The sequence below is a fragment of the Ascidia mentula genome, chromosome 9 (genome assembly GCF_947561715.1).
Source record: "Ascidia mentula chromosome 9, kaAscMent1.1, whole genome shotgun sequence".
Classification (NCBI taxonomy): domain Eukaryota; kingdom Metazoa; phylum Chordata; class Ascidiacea; order Phlebobranchia; family Ascidiidae; genus Ascidia; species Ascidia mentula.
The window spans coordinates 14,408,038-14,427,455 of NC_138574.1; the positions used below are offsets into that span (position 1 = coordinate 14,408,038).

A 19,418-nucleotide genomic window follows, 5' to 3' on the forward strand; every position below is an offset into this window, starting at 1 on the left:
AAGTCAGGGTTACAACTGTGCTTTATTACTGAGCACCGAGTTTGAAACGAAGCAAATTAACAAAACGCACACGACTCTGTGAACGTGGGAAGGTCTTCAACGAAACAACAACAACATATTTACACATTGATTCACACGATTCTTGCTGGAAGTCGGGCGAGAAAAAATAGAAATGGTCGAAGAATGTGGATTGGTCGGCTTCATGCATGAGTGAAAAAGTTTAAAAAGGGTTTGTGTAAAAAAATGTCGCCCGTAAAAAACAAAGTTTGCTTCAAACGAGATTGGAGTGACGAAATAGAGGGAGTTCCAAACGTTTGTTTTGTGGCTCTGGCGGCTCGCGCGTCTTCGAGAAACGAGCGATAAAAGTTACAGGAAGCTTGAAGAAGGGACAAGAGAAAAAATGCGATTAAAAAATCACGACGACAAAAATCTCAAACTTAACTTGATCCAACCTCGCCCGCACGAGGCGGGAAAACGTAAATACTGGAGTTGTCATAAATATAACGCACGAGAAAAACAACCAACGAACGAAGAAAAAGAAAAATTTTACAGCTTATGAAACCCGCGCGCCCGTGTGTGACGTCACAATGGGAGTGTAAAAAACAAGGCGACATAACAATGGAAAAAAGATTTGGTCGTTGCAAAAAAACATTCCAGATTCTTCGATTGGTCCATGTCGATTAAAACTCCGTAAAAGGGGAAAAACCTTTTCAAAAATCATACTTTTCGGTCGACACGTGGTGACTCCTGATGACGTCATTGGCAAGGCACGCTCGGCGACCTCCAGTGGCGGAATGAACGGGCAGGAAAGAGCGATTAAGGATTACGAGGCGGCCTGCATTTTGCCGGGGGCACCCGGGTTTTGTGCGGGGAATACCCTAAGTCGTTGTTGGTGGGGATGGTGAGGATGGTGGTGGGATCCAGGCATGGGATCCGTGGGTGAACGGATGCCCTCCGACCAATCCGAGTTACTCCGCGGCGACGAGCTTGACCATTGGTCGGGTGAGTCTGGACTGGGCGTCTCATACGATATATCCGGCTGCACGGGAAAATGTTCAGTTTAGATGAAGTTGAGTTTGTGGAAATATTGATATTGCGCAGGATAATTTTGTTTTTTATTTAGTGCTTTGTAATATATTTTGTGTGCAAGCATTCCTAAAAATACATTTTTTGCGCCTTCTATTAACTGCCACTAACTTTATATATGCACCACATCTTGTGCGTGGAAAACAACACTGTGTTTTTACATTAAAGCGGTTGCGAACAATTTAACACCAAATGTTGAGCGACCACAAACTTAACAGGCTGAAAGTCTGTACGGAGTTTTAACATAAAATAACTGAATGTAAAAATTACAACTTTCACAACAAATTTCAAACCTGATGTAAGTTTTACTACAAGAAGGCTCTCCTGGCAATACAATTTATAAATATTAACGTTTCGGCTGCTATCCTTATGAAGGCTGCTGCATGGCAACCGAAACGTTAATATTTATAAATAATATCGCTAAACGAGCCTTTTTGTATTGATAATATGCCTGCCAGTATCAGTAAGAAACTGATGTAATTTTGCCAGTGAGGCAAACGGCGAACAAACGGCGATAAAACAATTCCGGATCACTCACCTGCATGTGTTTGTTGATTCCAGGTTGTAATGCGGAAGGTGAAAGGTTGTCAGAACCCGGGGATAGAATGTGATTCGATGGAGGGGTCGGGTATTTATCCAACGGGTTGCCGACCATTTGTGCTTGAATGTTTGTCTGCTGAAAATTAAATAAAGCAATTTTAAATACAATTTAAACGCCATTATCTAGACTGTCGTTGTACAATTAGAATACTTAGACAAGACAAGAACCCCAGGCAACTATTTCCCAAAACGCAGCAAGGTTATTTAAATTATCAAGGTCCCCCCCAAAATAGATGTCTATGTTTAAAATTGTCGCAATTATCTTTTTTGGGGCCTTGTTCCCATGCGTTTGTTGCACAAGATTTAGGAAAATGTTCAGCAGTTTTTTCCTAAAACCGGATAGTTTCAGGAAAGTCAACGTGGAAACTACTTTCAAAAACGCTACAATGGATTATAGGTTCTCAAATTAAGTACAGTTTATGAACCAAAATTACCTGAATGGGAGGTGACGGTTGTTGCATGAACGCTTGGTGGCGCTGTTGGTTCATCTGGAGCACTTGCTGTTGTTGTTGCTGCTGCTGTTGTTGCTGTTGCTGTTGTTGCTGTTGCTGCTGTTGTTGTTGTTGTTGCTGCTGTTGCTGTTGTTGAGCGTGTATCTTTTGTCCCATAAGATCAGCATATCTACCACGATAGCAATTTGTATGTTAGGTTTCTGAGAATCTCGGGTGGTTTTCATGTAAATCATATTTCTTACCTCCGTTGGTCGGCGTCCGGCCTCATTTGTTGCAAACTCTGTTGGTCGGTCATGCCGAGCGCACGATACGACACAATCTGGGAAAGTCCGTTGTGCGACTGAAACTGGAAATAATAAAACATTCTTTTATTTTCCGTAAGTGGGTTGGCGTTAAAAACTTTCTGCCAATTTCGAAAAGTTAAACTTTGCGTAAAATCAAGTAATTTTGGAAAACACATTTAACAATTAAACTGTGCAGGGTGAAGGTTTATTACCTGGTGAGCTTGCGGTATCATCATTCCCTCGTTTATATTCCTCCATTCCTGTGGAATCTGAGAGGAAACAGAGTTATAAAAACTGTCAGTGAGGCAACAGCAAAAAAATCCCGATGGTCGTTGTTATACATAGGAACTTCATTACATAACACATTGAGACTTCTTCTGTTCATAGACATAGTCAATATCACTAAGACGCTTAAGGAATCAATAACGTTATATCGGGGTACGAAATTACAGTGTTTCACACAAAACAGTGTTTCACACACGTTAATTTTTTGTGGAAATCTATTAACAAATCTATCACCTGTCCACCGTGGAACTGCCCCACGTTGAGGTCCAAACCGGTGTGGTTGGCCACGTGATGGTGCTGCCGAGGTGGGTACATAGCGCCACCTTGCGATGGCTGGTGGGAAAGTCTTGGTGGAGTCGGAAGTGATCTTTGGTAGTGGAGGAGGCGTTCGTCCACGTTTGCCATCGGCATTCCGTTACTGTGAACACCAGAATGCGTTTAGGTTAATCCCATGGATTTGATACTGGGTTAGTTAATGGGTTGGGATTTGATACTTGGCCGTTTAGCTTTTCGCCTTTAGGATGTTCAAAGAGTGTTTTTATGTAATTGAAAAGGTGATAAACCGAACGTATCAACACCTAATTTTGTGTTAGTCGCAGCATCAAGTATTTTTGAAAGGAAAATTACAGCCAACGTGACACAAGTTAATTAAATTTTTTACATGAGGTGTGAAGCCAATTTTCCCCAAAACGATTCTGCTCGTGTTTTGTAACAGAAACCGACATCATGCAACTCAGCCCCAACCAAAAAACAAACAATAGAAACTAAAAATATCGCGACTGCAGCCGCGACCTTTGACCCCACGTTAATCTCACGTGATCGTCCCAGGATCAAGTCGGCGCAGTCGTATTGGGGGCAAACGTCCGCTAGAGGTCCTCAGTACGAAGTACTCTGTGTACCTGAACTGTTGCGCCATCGTGTGGCGGAGGTGTGGCAGGTGGTGGTGATGGGCGTGGTGCTGGGGGGGCATGTGGGGGTGGACACCAGAGGGCGGAGAGAGCGTCGAGTCGGTGCTGTATGTTGTGGCGGGGGAGGAGAGGGACGCGGTTCCTGGGGAGAGGGTGCTTTCCCCTCCGTAACCCATACCCCCAGCTGGGTGAATGAGTCCCATGTTGGGGGGAGTCCCGTCGCTGTTTGGCGAGATGCTGTCGGTGGCACCGGACGATGGAGGGCGCTGTGACGCGGCTCCTTTCTTGGTTTTACGACCAGGTTTTCCGTCAGCTCGTCCGGCTTGACGACGCGTTTTCTTGCCATCGTATTTTGCTGCACGAAAATGAAACTGATGTTAAATGGAACGAACTTGAGGCAAATTATGTGCTAAGGTGATAACCAGTGCGTATATAGGAAATTAAACCAAAATGTTGAAACCATGAGAACTTTAGGCGGGACTCGAACCCACAACCCTCGTTTTTTCTCTAATTCTACTTGGCAGTAAGTTGTGAAATTAAGGTGACGCAGTCGTTTTCGCCCTACCTGAGTTTTTCAAGTGTGGCATGTAGGGATCCCTCATCATACCACCCATGTGCGACCCCATGTGGCCAGGTGGCAATGGCGGGCTTCGAACCAAGTTGTATTCGTCCAATAACTGCACAATGTCCGTATGGAGACGCTCGTGGGCGATATCCCGAGGAAGTCTGTGAGAATTGTTGAGGTTTTATTACACATTTCCATATATGGCAATCAAATGTATTGCAAAAGCCGATGTGTTATTTATGCATTGTTTGAGCAAATGTTTATCATCATAAGCACTTAATTATGAATACTTCCACATAACACACTTAACTTTTCTATTAAACTAGCGACAGGACACCTAATAACACACCTGTCCATATGGTCGGTAATGTCCCTGTTGGCGTAGTGGTCAAGAAGGACCCTGACAGCTTCGTAACTTCCTTCCCTTGCCGCCAAATACAAAGGAGTTTCCTCCCGTTCAGTCTGGGCGTCTCTGTTGCATCCAGCGCGCAGTAGAATGGCAACAACCTGGACGTTGTTTACTGCCGCCGCCCAATGCAGTGCCGACTTGCCTGCGAAACGTAACAAGACTCGTTATTGTGACGTCAAACTACGCTGTGTGACGTAAAATGGTGTTCGAAACAACAGCTTAATACATGTAATTTGGAAGTTTGGTTGCGATTACTGCTTTTCAGGACAGAAATATCAAGCGTGGAAGTTTGTGGGAAAGGTTGTAAAACCGACAAAATATTGTGATTTATTCTCAACACACCATGGTCATCGACCGCATTGACGTCAGCATGTGCAGTAATCAGTTCTTCCACCATTCCTTCCACTGCAAGACGAGCCGCGAGAATCATCGGCGTTGTCCCGTCGTTTGTTCTGAGGAATAAATTCTGGTCAGACCCCGAGGTAAAATAACACTTTTGCCCAAATACATCCACTACAAACCGGGGTTGAAATACTATATTTTTCTTTAGTAGCAAGAGAGGATCTTAAATGCGTGCGGTCGATTGATTTAAAATTTGACATCAAAACCAGAAAATACCGTTAACACCAAATCTAACTTTTACCTTGCATCAAGATCGGTCGCGCGGTTTCGTAGAAGAATCTGGAAAACTCCTTGAGCGTCGGCGGCAACAGCTGAGTGTAGAGGAGTTCGTCCTGTCAGATCTTTCATGTTGGCATCAGCCCCGGCATCAAGCAACCGCTTGGCGGCATCAGCTCGCGCGTATCTTGCCGCTAGATGGAGCGCTGTCTCTCCTGCGATCCGAAACAAGATATTAGTTTCCATTCCACAAATGTTGGTACAGCACAAAAAGATGCAACCACAAATCCACAGAAAAAGGTTTTGGAATCAAATAGTTGCAACACATTTTGATCTTGGTACCAAAAAGTTGTACTTTTTTTCCGAAAAATATTTTGGCAACGGTGCGACCTTTTGACCTTTAATAATTGACTCGCAATACGATTTTGACCACACACCTGTTCGTTCAGTCTGGGCACTGAGAGATGCTCCTTGCAACAACAAACTTGCAATCATTCCATCGCTGCCTTCGTTAGGGGAAGTCCCGTCACCGTTACTGTCGGCCGATTCCTCGTCACTCAAACCGGTTTCAACTCCACTACCTCGGGTTGAGGCGAGCATAAGGGGAGTCACGCCGTCTGCAAACGAGTTTGTTTCTTTAGTTTTGACAACGAGGTATTACGTTTGTGTGAATAACCGTAGATCATTATACTGTAACATGCCCTAGTTAAAGCTTTTTACGTCCTGCTCACAATTCACGTCCTACTCACAACATCTTTCATATGTTTATGTTGGAAATCTTTCCCAACTTATAAAATTCCGAAATCTTATGGTAAATTCTCAAAACGTGTTCAACAAAAAAAAGGTTTTTAAATAAAACACCCTTGCATTTATTTCAAACCAGTTTCAAGTTCATATATTTACTCTTCCATCACAAACTACCAACCTGGACCCCGTGCATCTACGTCAGCATTCACGTCAACTTGGGGCGGGGGAGTCAGTTCGGTGACGGCCCCAGCGGATCCAACGCGGGCCACATCGGCAGCATCCAAGTGCTGGGGGGTCCACTGACGTAAATCACTCTTGTTCATGTCGTCATCACGGCTCGATGGTTTTTGTCCACTAGATGGCCTGTATGAGGGAGTTCCCCCGTTCTGAGAGCAAATTGAGAGGTTATAAAAGTGGGACGGTGATAGACGAGTTTAATTCATTGCGAAGATTAAAACACACGATAGCGCGGGTTTGATTCTCAGTGTGGTACAGGAAACAGAAAGACCGATGTTAATGCAACCGAAATACCCGGTATTGTTACAAAAGTCAATGGAACACACCAAATTCATTTAACAGCAAAAATGATTGGGATTAAAACACACGATGGCGCAGGTTCGATTCCCGGTACGGTAAGAAACAGAAGACTAACGTGAGTGCGTGTGTATTTATACTTACAGGTAAAAATTCAACGGCTTCTTCCTGACTGGGAAGGTATCGGTTCCCAGCAGCAGGCCTCTGCTCCCACTTGTTAAGGAAGGGTTGAGTAAGTTGGTTGGGGTGGTGACTTTCCCCATTCAAATCCTGAAAGGGAAATTGTAGTGAAATTACGTCGTGTACCCATGAAGATTATGGGTTATGTCGAATGCTAAATTGTGATTGGCAAAAAAACATTGAAAGTTTTAAAGGCAACGCTGTGAATTAACAGAAGATTTTGTCAAACTATCCAATAATGTATGCTTTAAACCAATAACATAACCTCTGTAAATATTGAAAACACGGCCAGGGGAAATTTGATAACCAACCTTAAGATGCAAATCGTCTTGTCCAATCGGTTCTTTACGAAGTTTCTTGTTGAGTTGGAATCCTTCAGGAAGCCACAAAGTTCCGCTTTCTCTCTTACGTTTCTGATGCGTCAGAACTCCAATGATCACCATGACAATCATAAACCCAGCTGTGTGAAGAAAACTAGTTAAACTTGAACTTGATGAAGGAATGCTTCTGAACAGGTAATAAGCCTTTAATTGTCCACAGTCAAAAGTAACCATTTTTCAAAAGTTAATAAAACAGATAGTTTTTTTTTGCTACATAATGTACACAGAAACAGAGGGGTTGCAGCAGACGAAGGTCACGCGTTGACAAAATTGAAGATAAATTACATGGTGTTTAATTTGAACAAATCTCAAATCGAGGTGCTTACCAATGGCACCAACTATGTACATGTAATTGGGTGGGTCTTCCGTGGTTGGGTCCGGGACAGGTTCAATAGCCCTGATCGTATAACCAGTCTTCAGAGTAGAAGTAGCCACCCTAGCGCTGACGTAGGAAGTCGCCTCAGTTGTTGTTTTGAAACACGAGTCCTCTTCTTGCACACATTTCTGGTTGTTCAAGAGCAGGAAGACCTGGAACAATCCAGAAGTTAAATACTTGTTACGTTGCTTTTCCTCACAAACGAAAATGTAAAATCTTTGGTGGTAGACTGCATATAGCGCATGTCAAGCCTTAATCGTTCTTAATATGTGATGTCACTCGTTGATGACGTATCCGACTGACTCGTCTTTTTTGCTGTAACGAATTTCCTTTGTGGAAAAGTTTTGGAGCGTATTACTTTGGCAAAAATTTGCTGCTTAGCGTAACAGACACAGCCTGTACAACCTTAGTCCACGTGGACGAACGAGCAATTTCATAACTCTTGCATTCAGATTCAAACATTATTTTCGGTACCAAGGAGTGATTTATAACTCAGCGCACTGTTGCGTGAAAAAGGTGTGGCTGGTACTGACCTTTGACCCGACAACTTCGCCGACGGCCGCTCGTCTCATCCGCTCATGGACTGTTTCGTTGAAGAACAAAACTGTGAAGTCCGGTTCGTTTTCCTTTTCCCAACCGAACATTTGCCACACGGAACGTCGCTTTCTCGCAAGCTGAACAACCACAATATGTTGATAACATTGTAACTGTATGGCTCGGCATGTTGCTTAAACCGAAAGTCGACAAAAACGATACTTTTAATCGTAAAATCACTTAGCCTTTTGATACAGACACCATTGGCACTCAAAACCCAAATAAATGTAATAGGTCTACCGTGTTCAATGACGTCACTTCACAGATGACGTCACGCACACTACACATCGGTCAACAATCATACTTACATCTTGAGCATAGACGGGATCAATTTTAGGTTCTCCGTTTTCGTCAGTCTGTAGTTCCACTATACAGTGGAGCACGATTCCAAGTACACGAAGGAAATTTGCTTTCACGGTCATGAACACATCAGGTGTTATCATCACTGTCACCACCTGTGGTTTACGTCATAATGTCATTATACATATAGATAGATATTCCACTTGTTACAAAGCCGTTTGAAGCAACATACGACTTGTTTTAATAAACGTGTTATAAGCCTTGTACAGAATAGTTGTAACTAATTAAACACAAAACTATTTGGCTTTTTTGGCAGTGTAAAGATTTTAATAAAGTTGGAATGTAGGTTTTTACCAGGAGTCCCTCGGCGTTTTGAGGTGGAAAATCTTTCTCACAATCGAGTCCGTCGTATCCACAGGAGAATGTGTTGCACCCAACGTCACAATGCCCGTTGTTATAATTGTCTTTGCAGTAGTCACTGTAGCTTTCTCTGCATGCGAAGAATTAATGACCGATTAAGTGACTAAACTTTGTTAATAGAACAAAACCCAACAGTTTTTAGTATTAAATGTCGTAAGTGTTGTCAACGGGGAAAAATACTACTTTCATTCTGACATAAAAATATCAGTTGTTACGTCACAATACTTACGGGCAAGCGTCTCGCGGTTTTTCACAATCGTATCCATCGTACAAACATTGTTCGCTGTTACACTGTTGATCACACATTCCGTTGCGGAACAACTCCTGACATTGCAGGGCTGCTGGACAATTTGGCCACGGGTTCTTCACTCCGTATGAACAATCACCTCCGTCGTATTCGCATTCGAAAGTGTTGCATTGTTGCTGTGACGTCACAAAGGTTTTTGTTAGATCAAAGTTTAGGGTTTTGAACTTTTCACATAAAGGTTTTATGATTGTTGCGTCATGGGAATGAGTATTACGTCACTGGTACTTACGTCACATTTCTTGTTGCCGCGTAGGGATGCACAGAACGGCTGTTCACAAATTTTTTCTGAACACAAAGTACAGGTAAGAGTTTAAATTTTGTAAACTTTTTTCCCTTAAATTACTTCCTACTCACCAATATAGCTCGGAACCTTCACATTGTTACTGCCTGGTCCAGAAGGGAGGCCGGGTATTCTGTAGATACAAGCTTCACCCCCGAAATCTTCCGGGCAAAGACAATAATCATCAGCGGTGGCGCGATTCACGCAAGTTCCACCGTTGTAACACACCAGGCCACCACTGCACATTGACATCGAGTGGCCACAATCCTTTCCCAGGAAACCCTGCGTGTCGACAAATACATTTGCATGAAGTTTGCGGTTACATGAAAAAATCGTAATTCGCTTGTTGTAACTTAATATCAGGTATAAAGTTTTCCAACAAAATTTTCACATTTTGCCCAAAACACTTGGCTAGTTTGTATCCCAGCAAGGCTTACGTCATAAAAGAAAAAAATCACATACCGGCAGACAGTGGCATCTGTACCCCGTAGGTTCGAGCGGGTTATCCGTACACGTGGCTCCGTTCATGCATGGGTGATTGGCACAATTCGATAACTTCTGGTCGCACAGCTCGCCCGTGTAGCCCTGGCAACGGGAAGGCACGTGATTAATTTGACCAATAAGTGGTGGGTAAGGGTAAACACGTGATTAGTTTGACCAATGAGAGGTGGAGAGGGAAACCTACCTCTACGCAGTTGCACGAAAATGAGTTGACGGCCTGGACGCAGTCAAGCGTGCCTTCGGCATTGCAAGGATCCGATAGACATTCGTTAACGTCACCTTCGCAACTGTGACGACACAAAAAACAATTTTAGTGCTATTAAAGGAGATCCTTCAGTCGTTTTTTCAAGAAATTCCTAATAATGTATAAAGGAGAGTAGGATTCGTGTCAACCGTACCTGGATCCGGTAAATCCGGGTAAACATTCACAGACGAATCCGCCAAGTTGGTCGACGCAGTTCCCGCCATTTTGACAAGGAGAACTCGCACAATCGTTCCGGTCCACCTCGCACCTCGTACCTGGATAGAAATCATACATCGTTTTGAGACATTTCTTACCTTGGGGCTAAATTCTGCCACAATCAAAGAACCTTTCGCTGTATTTAGACAATGACATGTGCCATAAAATTCCACTGCTTACAAAAATCTTCATCAGCATATCTGACAGCCACAGTAGCACAGAATTATAAGTCTTTTTAAACGTACATTGGCACAGCAGTAGGAAGTGAAGCTTGGCGGTAAACTTAATATAATATAATGCCACCTCACCTGTGCTTCCCACGACACAACTGCACGTGAAACCGTTCACCAAATCTATACAGGTTCCTCCGTTCAAACAGGGGTTGGATGAACACTCGTTGATGTTAACCTGGCAGTTGGAACCTTGGAATCCAAGGGGACAGGAACACGTGTAGCTGTTGGAAAAGGTTTATAGAAATCGTATTGTTTGAAATGGTAACTTAAGTCAAGTTTTCTAAAAATAGTGGTTTCAGAAGGCCGTATTCAGAACTTCCAGATGTTTAAAGGTTGCTATATTGAAACCAAGCATGCTGGATATCTTATATCCAGCCAGTATTAAGACACTACATCAAGAATATACACTTCTTGGAACACAAAACTTTCTAAATAAATAGATTTTCATTAGAGTGTGCTTTCGGCAAAGCCTGACGACAAGAACACTCACCTTCCAATGAAGTCGTTGCAAGTTCCATCATTGAGACAGGGTTGAGATTCGCATTCGTCGATATCAGTGTCACAGTAACTACCGGAGTAGCCAGGTGCGCATGCGCAGTAGTGAGTGACCCCACTGTCAATGCAGCTTCCACCGTTGCTACACACCGATTCGGGTGCAACATCTGAAATATGGGATATATGGTTGCAGTAATGTCGCAACACAATATACTGCATTTTTACACCAAAATTTTAAATTACATATTGTAAAAATTTTTTTTTAATTGGAAATGATGGTATTGATATGGTTTAAACGACAAATGGCTTTTTCACAGCTGCTAAAAACGCATAATTTTTTTATCTAGTATCACGGATTTTTGTTAAAAACCACCTGTAGGTGACCGACTGTATGAACATCACCTCAAACCTGTTCAGTGAACTTACTTTGTTCGGCGATCTCGCACGATACACTCGGTATATCGCAGTATATTCCTGTGTATCCAGGCGTGCAGATGCATGAGAAGGAGGTGCCCGATTGAGTGCAACTTGCTCCGTTTTGACAGGGGTTGGGTTGGCAACGGTCGATCAGTTCCTATGGAAAACAACGGTCTTAAAACCAACATTTGACCATAGAAAACATAAGTTAATGCCCTGTGACGTCATACGGCGATGTCTTGACTTAATTGAAAACAGAAATCATGAAATCGCTACAGCGGACTTACGGCGCAAGTGTTGCCTTGGTAACCGGGCAGGCAGTGACAACGGAAGCCGTTGATCACGTGACTGCACGTAGCTTGATTCTGGCAGGGAGCCGATGCGCACTCGTCAATGTCGACGGCACAGTTGGTGCCTGTTACGAAATAAACGACATCAAAAGCTTAAACAATGCATATTTAGTTGTTGATACAGAAGCTCTGGCAGGTGAGTTAAGTTATTATTTGTTGTAAACACTGCATAGTGACAAACTGGCAACCAAATAAGTTTGTACAAATAATCATATTCATATTTATTAAAAGCAACAGAGCCAATGACGGTTTATAGTGAGTTGTTTCATCACAATCAGTCGTATTTTTGTGTGCACATTATTCTTATTAATGAAAAAGTTATTTGTTCCGAAAAAAACACGGAATTGCTACCGCGTTTGCTTTTGCTGTCTACATTACGTATGTAACTAACACGTCACAATCCATCACCAACCTGTGAAACCTGGTGAACAATTGCAGGTATAAGAATTGATTCCATCAACGCAACTCCCACCATTCACACAAGTTGCGTAATCACACTCGTTAATGTCGATGTTGCAGTTGTCACCGGTGAAACCAGCCTGTGTTTATGATAAACATTACCACGTTTGCTTGAAGCAATACTTTTAGATGCAAATTTTGAGTATTTTTAACTTGAAACCGCTTCGGTTGTACCTTTAAATTGTTTTCGGATGCTACTTTTATTATATTAGGACAAAAAAAAATTTTTTTTTCAACCACTGGTAAATTTTCAATGAAACTTTTATTCACCTTGCATGTGCACGTAAAGCTGTTCACAAAGTCCTGGCACGTGGCACCGTTTTCACATGGCATGTTGGCACACTCGTCGATGTCATGTTCGCACGTGGCACCCGTGAAACCCCTCACACACAAACATCTGAAGTGGTTGACGTCATCAATACACGTGCCGGCGTTCATACAAGGGTCTGTGGAGAGACAGAGGGTTTATTACATCATAACGTCATCAGGTTGTGTGAATATCAACACAAAGCACCAGCTTTTAACAACAGGATCAACCTGGCTGTTGTTAGGAATATTTTTCGCCCCGTGGGGCTCATCATTTCCTTGGTTACAGTAAACACAATAATAAAACGATTTAAAAAGCGTCTGAAAAACGATAACACTAAATGGATTAGGGATAAGTGCTTGTGTGCAAATTGCCATAACGGACGGTAGACAGTGGTCACTAGGGCATCATCTGCTGTCTATAGTTTAGATCTCAATTTTTCACTATTTAAAGTCAGGTTATGTTACGTCATTGTTTAAATAAAGACTTACTGGTGACGCAATCGTCGATGTCATTTTCGCAGTTGATTCCGTCGTAGCCAGGCGAACAGTTGCACGCATACCCAGGGTAAAGGTTGACGCAAATCCCGTTAAGACACGGTGACTTGACACACTCGTTGATATCCTGCCCGCACTTGGGTCCTTGGTAGCCATCGGCACATGTACAAGTATAACCGAGGTAGTCATCGTGCGTTCGACAAATACCCTCGTTGAGACACGGGGATGGGTTGCAAGGAGTCAGTGCTGTCTCGCAATTTACGCCTGCGTACATAGGTATGTGGTTCAGTGAACAAATGTTAATTTGACTGAGCTTTGTAATAATCTACACTTGACCAGCACGAGTCTGAAACAAAAAAAAAACGTGCGTACAAAAAAACGATTGAACGCGCCAAATAAAACAGTGCATTTTATTGCCTTGAAAACCAGATATTATCCAGTAAAAAACAAAATGTCATCTTCCACACTTTTTACATGAAACAATCTGCTTACCTGTGAATCCTGCCTGACACGAGCACATGTATCGACCAATCAGATCGTGACACGTGGCATCGTTGAGACAAGGGTTGGGTGAACACTCATCGATGTCAGTCTGACAGTTTAAACCTGAAAGTGAAAAAACAAGATGTTAAAGCGAGATTATCCGCAAGTGGGCGCACGTGGGCAGTTATTATTGCCAGCATTTCCATGTGACAACAATACAAGTTTAAATGGGAAGTATACGAATTAGCAGGAGCTGGAATTGACACATCCCGTTACGTCACGTCATTTTGAGTTCCAAAGTAAGGGTGACAAGTTTCCGCACACGTTTCACACCGATTGGCGCACTCACCTGTGTAGCCGGGTCTGCACGAGCACGAATAGCGGTTAACTTCGTTGCGACATAGGCCGTCGTTCTGGCAGGGAGCGGACGCGCACTCGTTGATATCGTGCTCACAGTTTGTACCTTCGTATCCATCGTAACACGAACACGTGTACCTACGTACATAAGCGTGACATAATTAGGTTGTGACGTCACCAATAGTAGGAAAATTTTAACAATGTTGTTTGTGACGTCGGAAAGAATAACTTTAAGTAATAGAGCGTTCGTTGTTTCTTGGATAAAAGGTGATAAGGAAAGCGCGTGAACGCAGAGGTTAATTTACAGGGAGTATATTGTTGTATGTTCGTGTGTGACTTGTGTTTTAGCTTGTACTTTATCAGTTACACGATAAGGTTAAATGGAACACGTTTCATTCTCACGATGCCCAGTTTAACCATAGGTCAAAGGTTACAACATGCTTTAAGACGCACTGACTCTCAACAAACCACCAACTTTCAGGTTTGTTTTCAATATCAAGAATTGAATTATTACAACTTTCGTAATAAAAGTCACAATACCCACAAAAATTTACTTTTAAACTGCTGAGAATTATTCACAGCGCTTCACAACGCAGTGCAACCTAATTGTCCTTGGCAATATATAAACACCAGTTCCGCCGGCTTTTCGGCCAACAATAAAATCATGTATATTTCACTCACTGGTTGATTTGGTCGTGACAGACTCCATATATACAAGGGTTTCCGGCGCATTCGTCAATATCCGAGTAGCATGTTGGGTCATTGTAACCTGAAATCACGTTAATATTTGTTATATTGGGCTGTCAATGATAGTTTGAAGCCTGTACACAATACGAGTAATTCTAAACAACAAGTAAATGTTGTTACCACACAAACACCATTGTTACATCATCAATGTAAATACAAACGCATTGTTACACTTGCTTTACACCATATGTTTAAAATGTATCAGGTTGTTACCGGGTGGGCAGTGGCATCTGAAGCCATCTTGCCGATCTTCACATGTCCCACCATTCTGACAAGGTTCTGATAAACACTCGTTTATTTCCGCTTCACAATGGATTCCTTACATGAAAAAAACAAGTTTATTTGTTACAATAATAATTCCACAACCACAAAAGCACAAACCACAGAAATGCCGTTGTCGTTTTAATATATACGAATCGTTTGGTAAGAAAAACAAGCAAACCAATGTTAAGTTTACAATATCACCCACCATTGTATCCGGAATCACAGGAACATGAATATTGATTAATTCCATCCACACATGTACCGTGCTGACACGGATTAGAAGCACATTCGTCATTGTTAATTTGGCAACTGTAAAGATGTAGCAGGGGGTAGGGTTAAACACGGAATTGTTTGATATTAAACTAAAATGTAGTCATGAACGTACAGATGGGATTCCTGTCTAATAGTAATTACCAAACATTTTAGGATACGCGTGTTATGAATTGTAAACGAGAATGACCTTGGAAATGTGTATTGGAAACCAAACCATATTTAGATTAAAAGAGTTTGTAACATGCTTATGGTAAGGTTTAATTATTCCGAAACCTATCCGTTGATTCTCACAGTGGATCTAAGAACACCTACTTGTCTCCACTTGTTCCCTGCTGGCAATTGCAGAGGTAACTCCCGGTTAAATCCACACACTGTCCTTCGTTCTGACAAGGATTTGGGTCGCACTCATCAACCATCTTCTCACACAACGTACCCCAATATCCGTCCTCACAATCGCACGAGAACCTACGTAACAAGGACGTTTATGACGTGCACTCTTACGTCATAATCATTTGCCAACTTACTGGTTGATGCCGTCGACGCAGGTACCGTAGTGGCACGGGCTAGATGCGCAGTCGTCAATGTTGACGTCACAGTTCTTACCGGTAAAACCTGGAGATGGAAAGTTTGTAAATTCGTCTGATTTCAAGTTTTCCAAACTGGGATCCGTGGCGATGATAAAAAAGTTAGCTTGATTTCGCAAGCTTGTTGTGTTATTTATTTTGTGTTTCGGAATACGTTTCACGCTTACGATTGATGGGACATAATAAGATTGGGGGTCTAGGAATAAACAGATTCACAAATAGGTTTCCGTGGCCCTGAAAACCCCGCAGTCATTGCTTATCTCATAACTTGTTAAGAAACGAAAGTCATTTTATACTTTCCCCTGAGATAGTTTTATCACACATCCATGTGCATTGTCACATGTAAGCCTACATTCTCACCTGGTTTACATTCGCATGTGTAATCATTTACTCCATCGATACATTGCCAGTGGTGGACACATGGTGTCGCTGCACAATCGTCAATGTTGGTTTCGCAATCTTTCCCTGTAAAACCTGTCGAGGAAAGTGTCCCATTTAACCAATCATGTAAGTAGCAGTATACGGAGAGGTCTTGAACCAAATCATTTATCAACCAAATACACTCAAAATATGGTACCAGTGGTCGTTGTATTCTTGGTCTCAATTTTGCTGTTATTTGCCTCAATATAATTAATGTCGAATTGTACCGAATGCTTAATGGAATGTGTATCTGACAAATTGCCATCAAACGACAACATTTAAACTCAGTTTATGTTAACACATAAAAAATTTTACAGGAATCAAACAATTTTCTTCATATAAGTGGGCATGTCACTTACCAACTTGGCAGGTACAGAGATATGCGTTGACTCGATCTTCACAAGAACCTCCATTAAGGCAAGGATTGGATACGCATTCGTTCTCTTCGAACTCACATTGTTCACCAGTAAAACCTACAAGAAAACATGTAAAATGTAAAAACATCGGAGATTTCGATATTTTCGCTGGAACTGGACAACGATTCTCCCGTTCACAATCGAATCAGTTTTACTGTAAATCGTAAACTTTTTTAACAACACGATACACAACATGCCTCAAGAAATCGCATGAAATATGAAAAATTGTGTGAAAAACTGTTCCTCACCTGCCATACAAACACACGTGAACTTTCCAATCTGATCCAAACAAGTTGCCTCATTCTGACATGGGTCCGATTCACATTCGTTTATATTTACTTCACAGTGAGTTCCTTCATACCCCAGTGCACAGATGCACTCATATGACCCCGGTGTATTGTGGCAAGTTCCCTCGAAATGACACGGGTTGGCTGTCGGACAAAGTTTTCATTATTTTTAAAGTTTGATTAAGTGTCGATTTGGGGGTAAATTTGATGGGTGTACTGCATAGGACAATGTTACCGAGCAAAAGAGGTCGGCTATACTTTCTTCGAAGCAGTAAACAAAGAATATCAACTTATTTTTCCGAAAACGTTACTATTGAGTTCATATTAATACCGTTACATTAAGTTTAAGGTGGAAAGGGCAAAACCATGAAAACAAAAAATAAAATAACAAGAGTTAATTTAATCTTGCATTCACCAAACAGCTGAATAAATCATCAATATTACCGACCTATGAGGCATTCATTCTTATCTTCTGTGCAATTGTCCCCAGTCCACCCTTCCGGACATTTACAAAAAGAAACTCCACTCACAGGGTTGGTGTGACATACCGAACCAGGTGCACACGGGTTTGCAGTAACACATTCGTCGTCCACATGACAAATGATGCCTGTGAAATGGAATAACTTGATTACCTGGCGTTATACAGGCTTGGTGAACCAGTGGAATACGTGCACTGCTCCCAATTCCAGTTAATTTCTGGTTTACCGGAACCGGCAAAAGTATAATGACTTTTTGTATGGTGTTGATTAGTGTACAGTTTTTTTGCGGCAGATAAACTCACAACCCTTACAATTTGCATGCATGAACAAAATGCACACGACACGGTCCAGAAACGCACAAGATTCTGACGTGAATGAACAGTGCGGTTGCCATAGGAAACACTCGCGACCCGTGATTGGCCAATTACGGAAACGCGCGGAAACACTGGTGATGTGAAGCAATCGAGGAAGTCTCTGTTTCCTAAACTAGCGGGGAGCACCACGCTGTGTACGTGAGTGTATTTAGGAACTTATAAAAACACGCATTTCCCTTTGGGCGGAGGCATTTTGGGCCCTGGCAACCAAGGCAACTTGAAATTTCTCTATCGAGGGATTTACATTGTGCATCGTTATTCATGCTACGTGTGGAGTGACGCGGGATTATGCAGACACAGTTGCAATATGCTTTGGGTTGAAATATTGCGCCAAGACCACAAAAAAATGCTTTTACTTTTTAATACACTGTACACTAATACACACTATTTGCGCCTTTAAAACTCTAGTGCGAACTAACTGCTTTTCGTGTTCCTATTTTTCTTCCATTTGCAAAATTTGCGAGTTACTGAAATGCCTCCATTTCCTACGCTGACTCCAATAAATTGGACGCGTGTGACAGCAATGTTGCTCGTTTCCTGTACCCAGACCAAACATGCGGCCACTTTATATCAACTAACTACAACAAGGTCGTCTAACAATCATGCGAACCGGAGAATTGTACAAAAATATTAATGGGAAAACAACATGCCGCTATTTCACATGTGGGAGGTTGATATATTGCTTGTACCGGTCTCACGGCCGTGCGATTTTCACAGTATTTAGTTTTGATTTAAATTGGTTGTTGGTATTATTTAACCGTACGTTTTGTCACAGTGTTAATAATCAAACGAAGAAACAGTTTGTGGTATAACAAGTTCCAGTTTTATGGCCGAATACACGCAAACACCCCATAACCATCAAGATATACTCAGTGTCTATTTTTGCATCAACATTTTCCGATCCATTAAATCATTGCAACAAGACCCTGCGGGTGCATATTTTTAAGTGTAACCTTCTACCGTATTTAAATGCGATATATTTGAATACGTATTTAAAGCATTAGAATAAGACACGGTTGACTCGGAAGATAGTGATACTCACCAACTTTTCCGACCGGGCATTCACATGTGAACATGCCAATCCCGTCGTGACACGTGGCACCGTGAAAGCAAGAGTGACTTGCGCAGTCATTCACGTTTTCCGAGCAATCGTCACCCGCCCAACCGTTGACACAAGTACAGTAGTAAGACCCTGGGCATCAATATTAATGGTTACAACACGGCAAATATATTTAGTTGCCACAAAGGCGGTTCTGCGTTTAACATAACACCCAATTTTGTTGCAACACAAATGGTGTGAGCAAATTTGACACAGGTTTCAAGGCAGTGTCAGAACAAAATCACACCATAGCAATACTTACCAACTGTATTGACGCAAGTAGCGCCGTTCTTGCACAGGTTCGGGTCAAGCGCGCACTCGTCAACGTCCATATTGCAAGTTGAACCTACAACATAAACCACGTCAAACATCCAACTTCCAGTTGTCATACGAAATTAACACAAGGGATGTCATGTCAACTGGTTATGTACGTACCTGTCCAACCCGCCGTACATTGGCACATAAAAGTGTTGACGCCGTCACTACAGGAACCGCCATTTTCACAAACGTCGCCTGTACAGTCGTCTATATTCACTTCACAGTTTGTCCCAGTGTAACCTGAATAACCGAATGGATTTGGGTTTGCTGCAG

General features: G+C 42.2%; 1 protein-coding gene across 2 annotated transcripts in view; it reads right to left on the minus strand.

The window, feature by feature from the left end:
• Nucleotides 1-3: 3 nt before the first annotated feature.
• LOC145913187 (uncharacterized) overlaps nt 4-19,418 on the minus strand; it is a 32,460-nt gene continuing 13,045 nt past the window's right edge. Inside the window, exons 6-51 of one of the 2 annotated variants that reach the window (XM_083000753.1) lie at nt 19,263-19,385; nt 19,090-19,173; nt 18,771-18,920; nt 17,324-17,482; nt 16,837-17,019; nt 16,532-16,645; nt 16,113-16,226; nt 15,693-15,780; nt 15,481-15,633; nt 15,101-15,204; nt 14,845-14,949; nt 14,566-14,653; nt 13,877-14,022; nt 13,537-13,650; nt 13,039-13,308; nt 12,511-12,686; nt 12,194-12,320; nt 11,719-11,846; nt 11,441-11,588; nt 11,010-11,181; nt 10,595-10,740; nt 10,225-10,345; nt 10,011-10,113; nt 9,788-9,910; nt 9,400-9,607; nt 9,275-9,330; nt 8,968-9,161; nt 8,673-8,808; nt 8,327-8,473; nt 7,958-8,098; nt 7,375-7,576; nt 6,980-7,128; nt 6,633-6,758; nt 6,133-6,340; nt 5,645-5,824; nt 5,233-5,422; nt 4,932-5,041; nt 4,530-4,731; nt 4,181-4,341; nt 3,607-3,970; nt 2,942-3,125; nt 2,635-2,691; nt 2,381-2,484; nt 2,121-2,307; nt 1,625-1,759; nt 4-1,039 (exon numbers count right to left, since the gene is read on the minus strand). In XM_083000753.1, the coding sequence (XP_082856879.1) occupies nt 824-1,039; nt 1,625-1,759; nt 2,121-2,307; nt 2,381-2,484; nt 2,635-2,691; nt 2,942-3,125; nt 3,607-3,970; nt 4,181-4,341; nt 4,530-4,731; nt 4,932-5,041; nt 5,233-5,422; nt 5,645-5,824; nt 6,133-6,340; nt 6,633-6,758; nt 6,980-7,128; nt 7,375-7,576; nt 7,958-8,098; nt 8,327-8,473; nt 8,673-8,808; nt 8,968-9,161; nt 9,275-9,330; nt 9,400-9,607; nt 9,788-9,910; nt 10,011-10,113; nt 10,225-10,345; nt 10,595-10,740; nt 11,010-11,181; nt 11,441-11,588; nt 11,719-11,846; nt 12,194-12,320; nt 12,511-12,686; nt 13,039-13,308; nt 13,537-13,650; nt 13,877-14,022; nt 14,566-14,653; nt 14,845-14,949; nt 15,101-15,204; nt 15,481-15,633; nt 15,693-15,780; nt 16,113-16,226; nt 16,532-16,645; nt 16,837-17,019; nt 17,324-17,482; nt 18,771-18,920; nt 19,090-19,173; nt 19,263-19,385 (6,896 nt within the window). In that variant the 3' untranslated portion in view covers nt 4-823. Of the gene's footprint in view, nt 1,040-1,624; nt 1,763-2,120; nt 2,308-2,380; nt 2,485-2,634; nt 2,692-2,941; nt 3,126-3,606; nt 3,971-4,180; nt 4,342-4,529; nt 4,732-4,931; nt 5,042-5,232; nt 5,423-5,644; nt 5,825-6,132; nt 6,341-6,632; nt 6,759-6,979; nt 7,129-7,374; nt 7,577-7,957; nt 8,099-8,326; nt 8,474-8,672; nt 8,809-8,967; nt 9,162-9,274; nt 9,331-9,399; nt 9,608-9,787; nt 9,911-10,010; nt 10,114-10,224; nt 10,346-10,594; nt 10,741-11,009; nt 11,182-11,440; nt 11,589-11,718; nt 11,847-12,193; nt 12,321-12,510; nt 12,687-13,038; nt 13,309-13,536; nt 13,651-13,876; nt 14,023-14,565; nt 14,654-14,844; nt 14,950-15,100; nt 15,205-15,480; nt 15,634-15,692; nt 15,781-16,112; nt 16,227-16,531; nt 16,646-16,836; nt 17,020-17,323; nt 17,483-18,770; nt 18,921-19,089; nt 19,174-19,262; nt 19,386-19,418 lie in introns of both variants that reach the window. The other variant, XM_083000752.1, reaches the window with a different exon arrangement.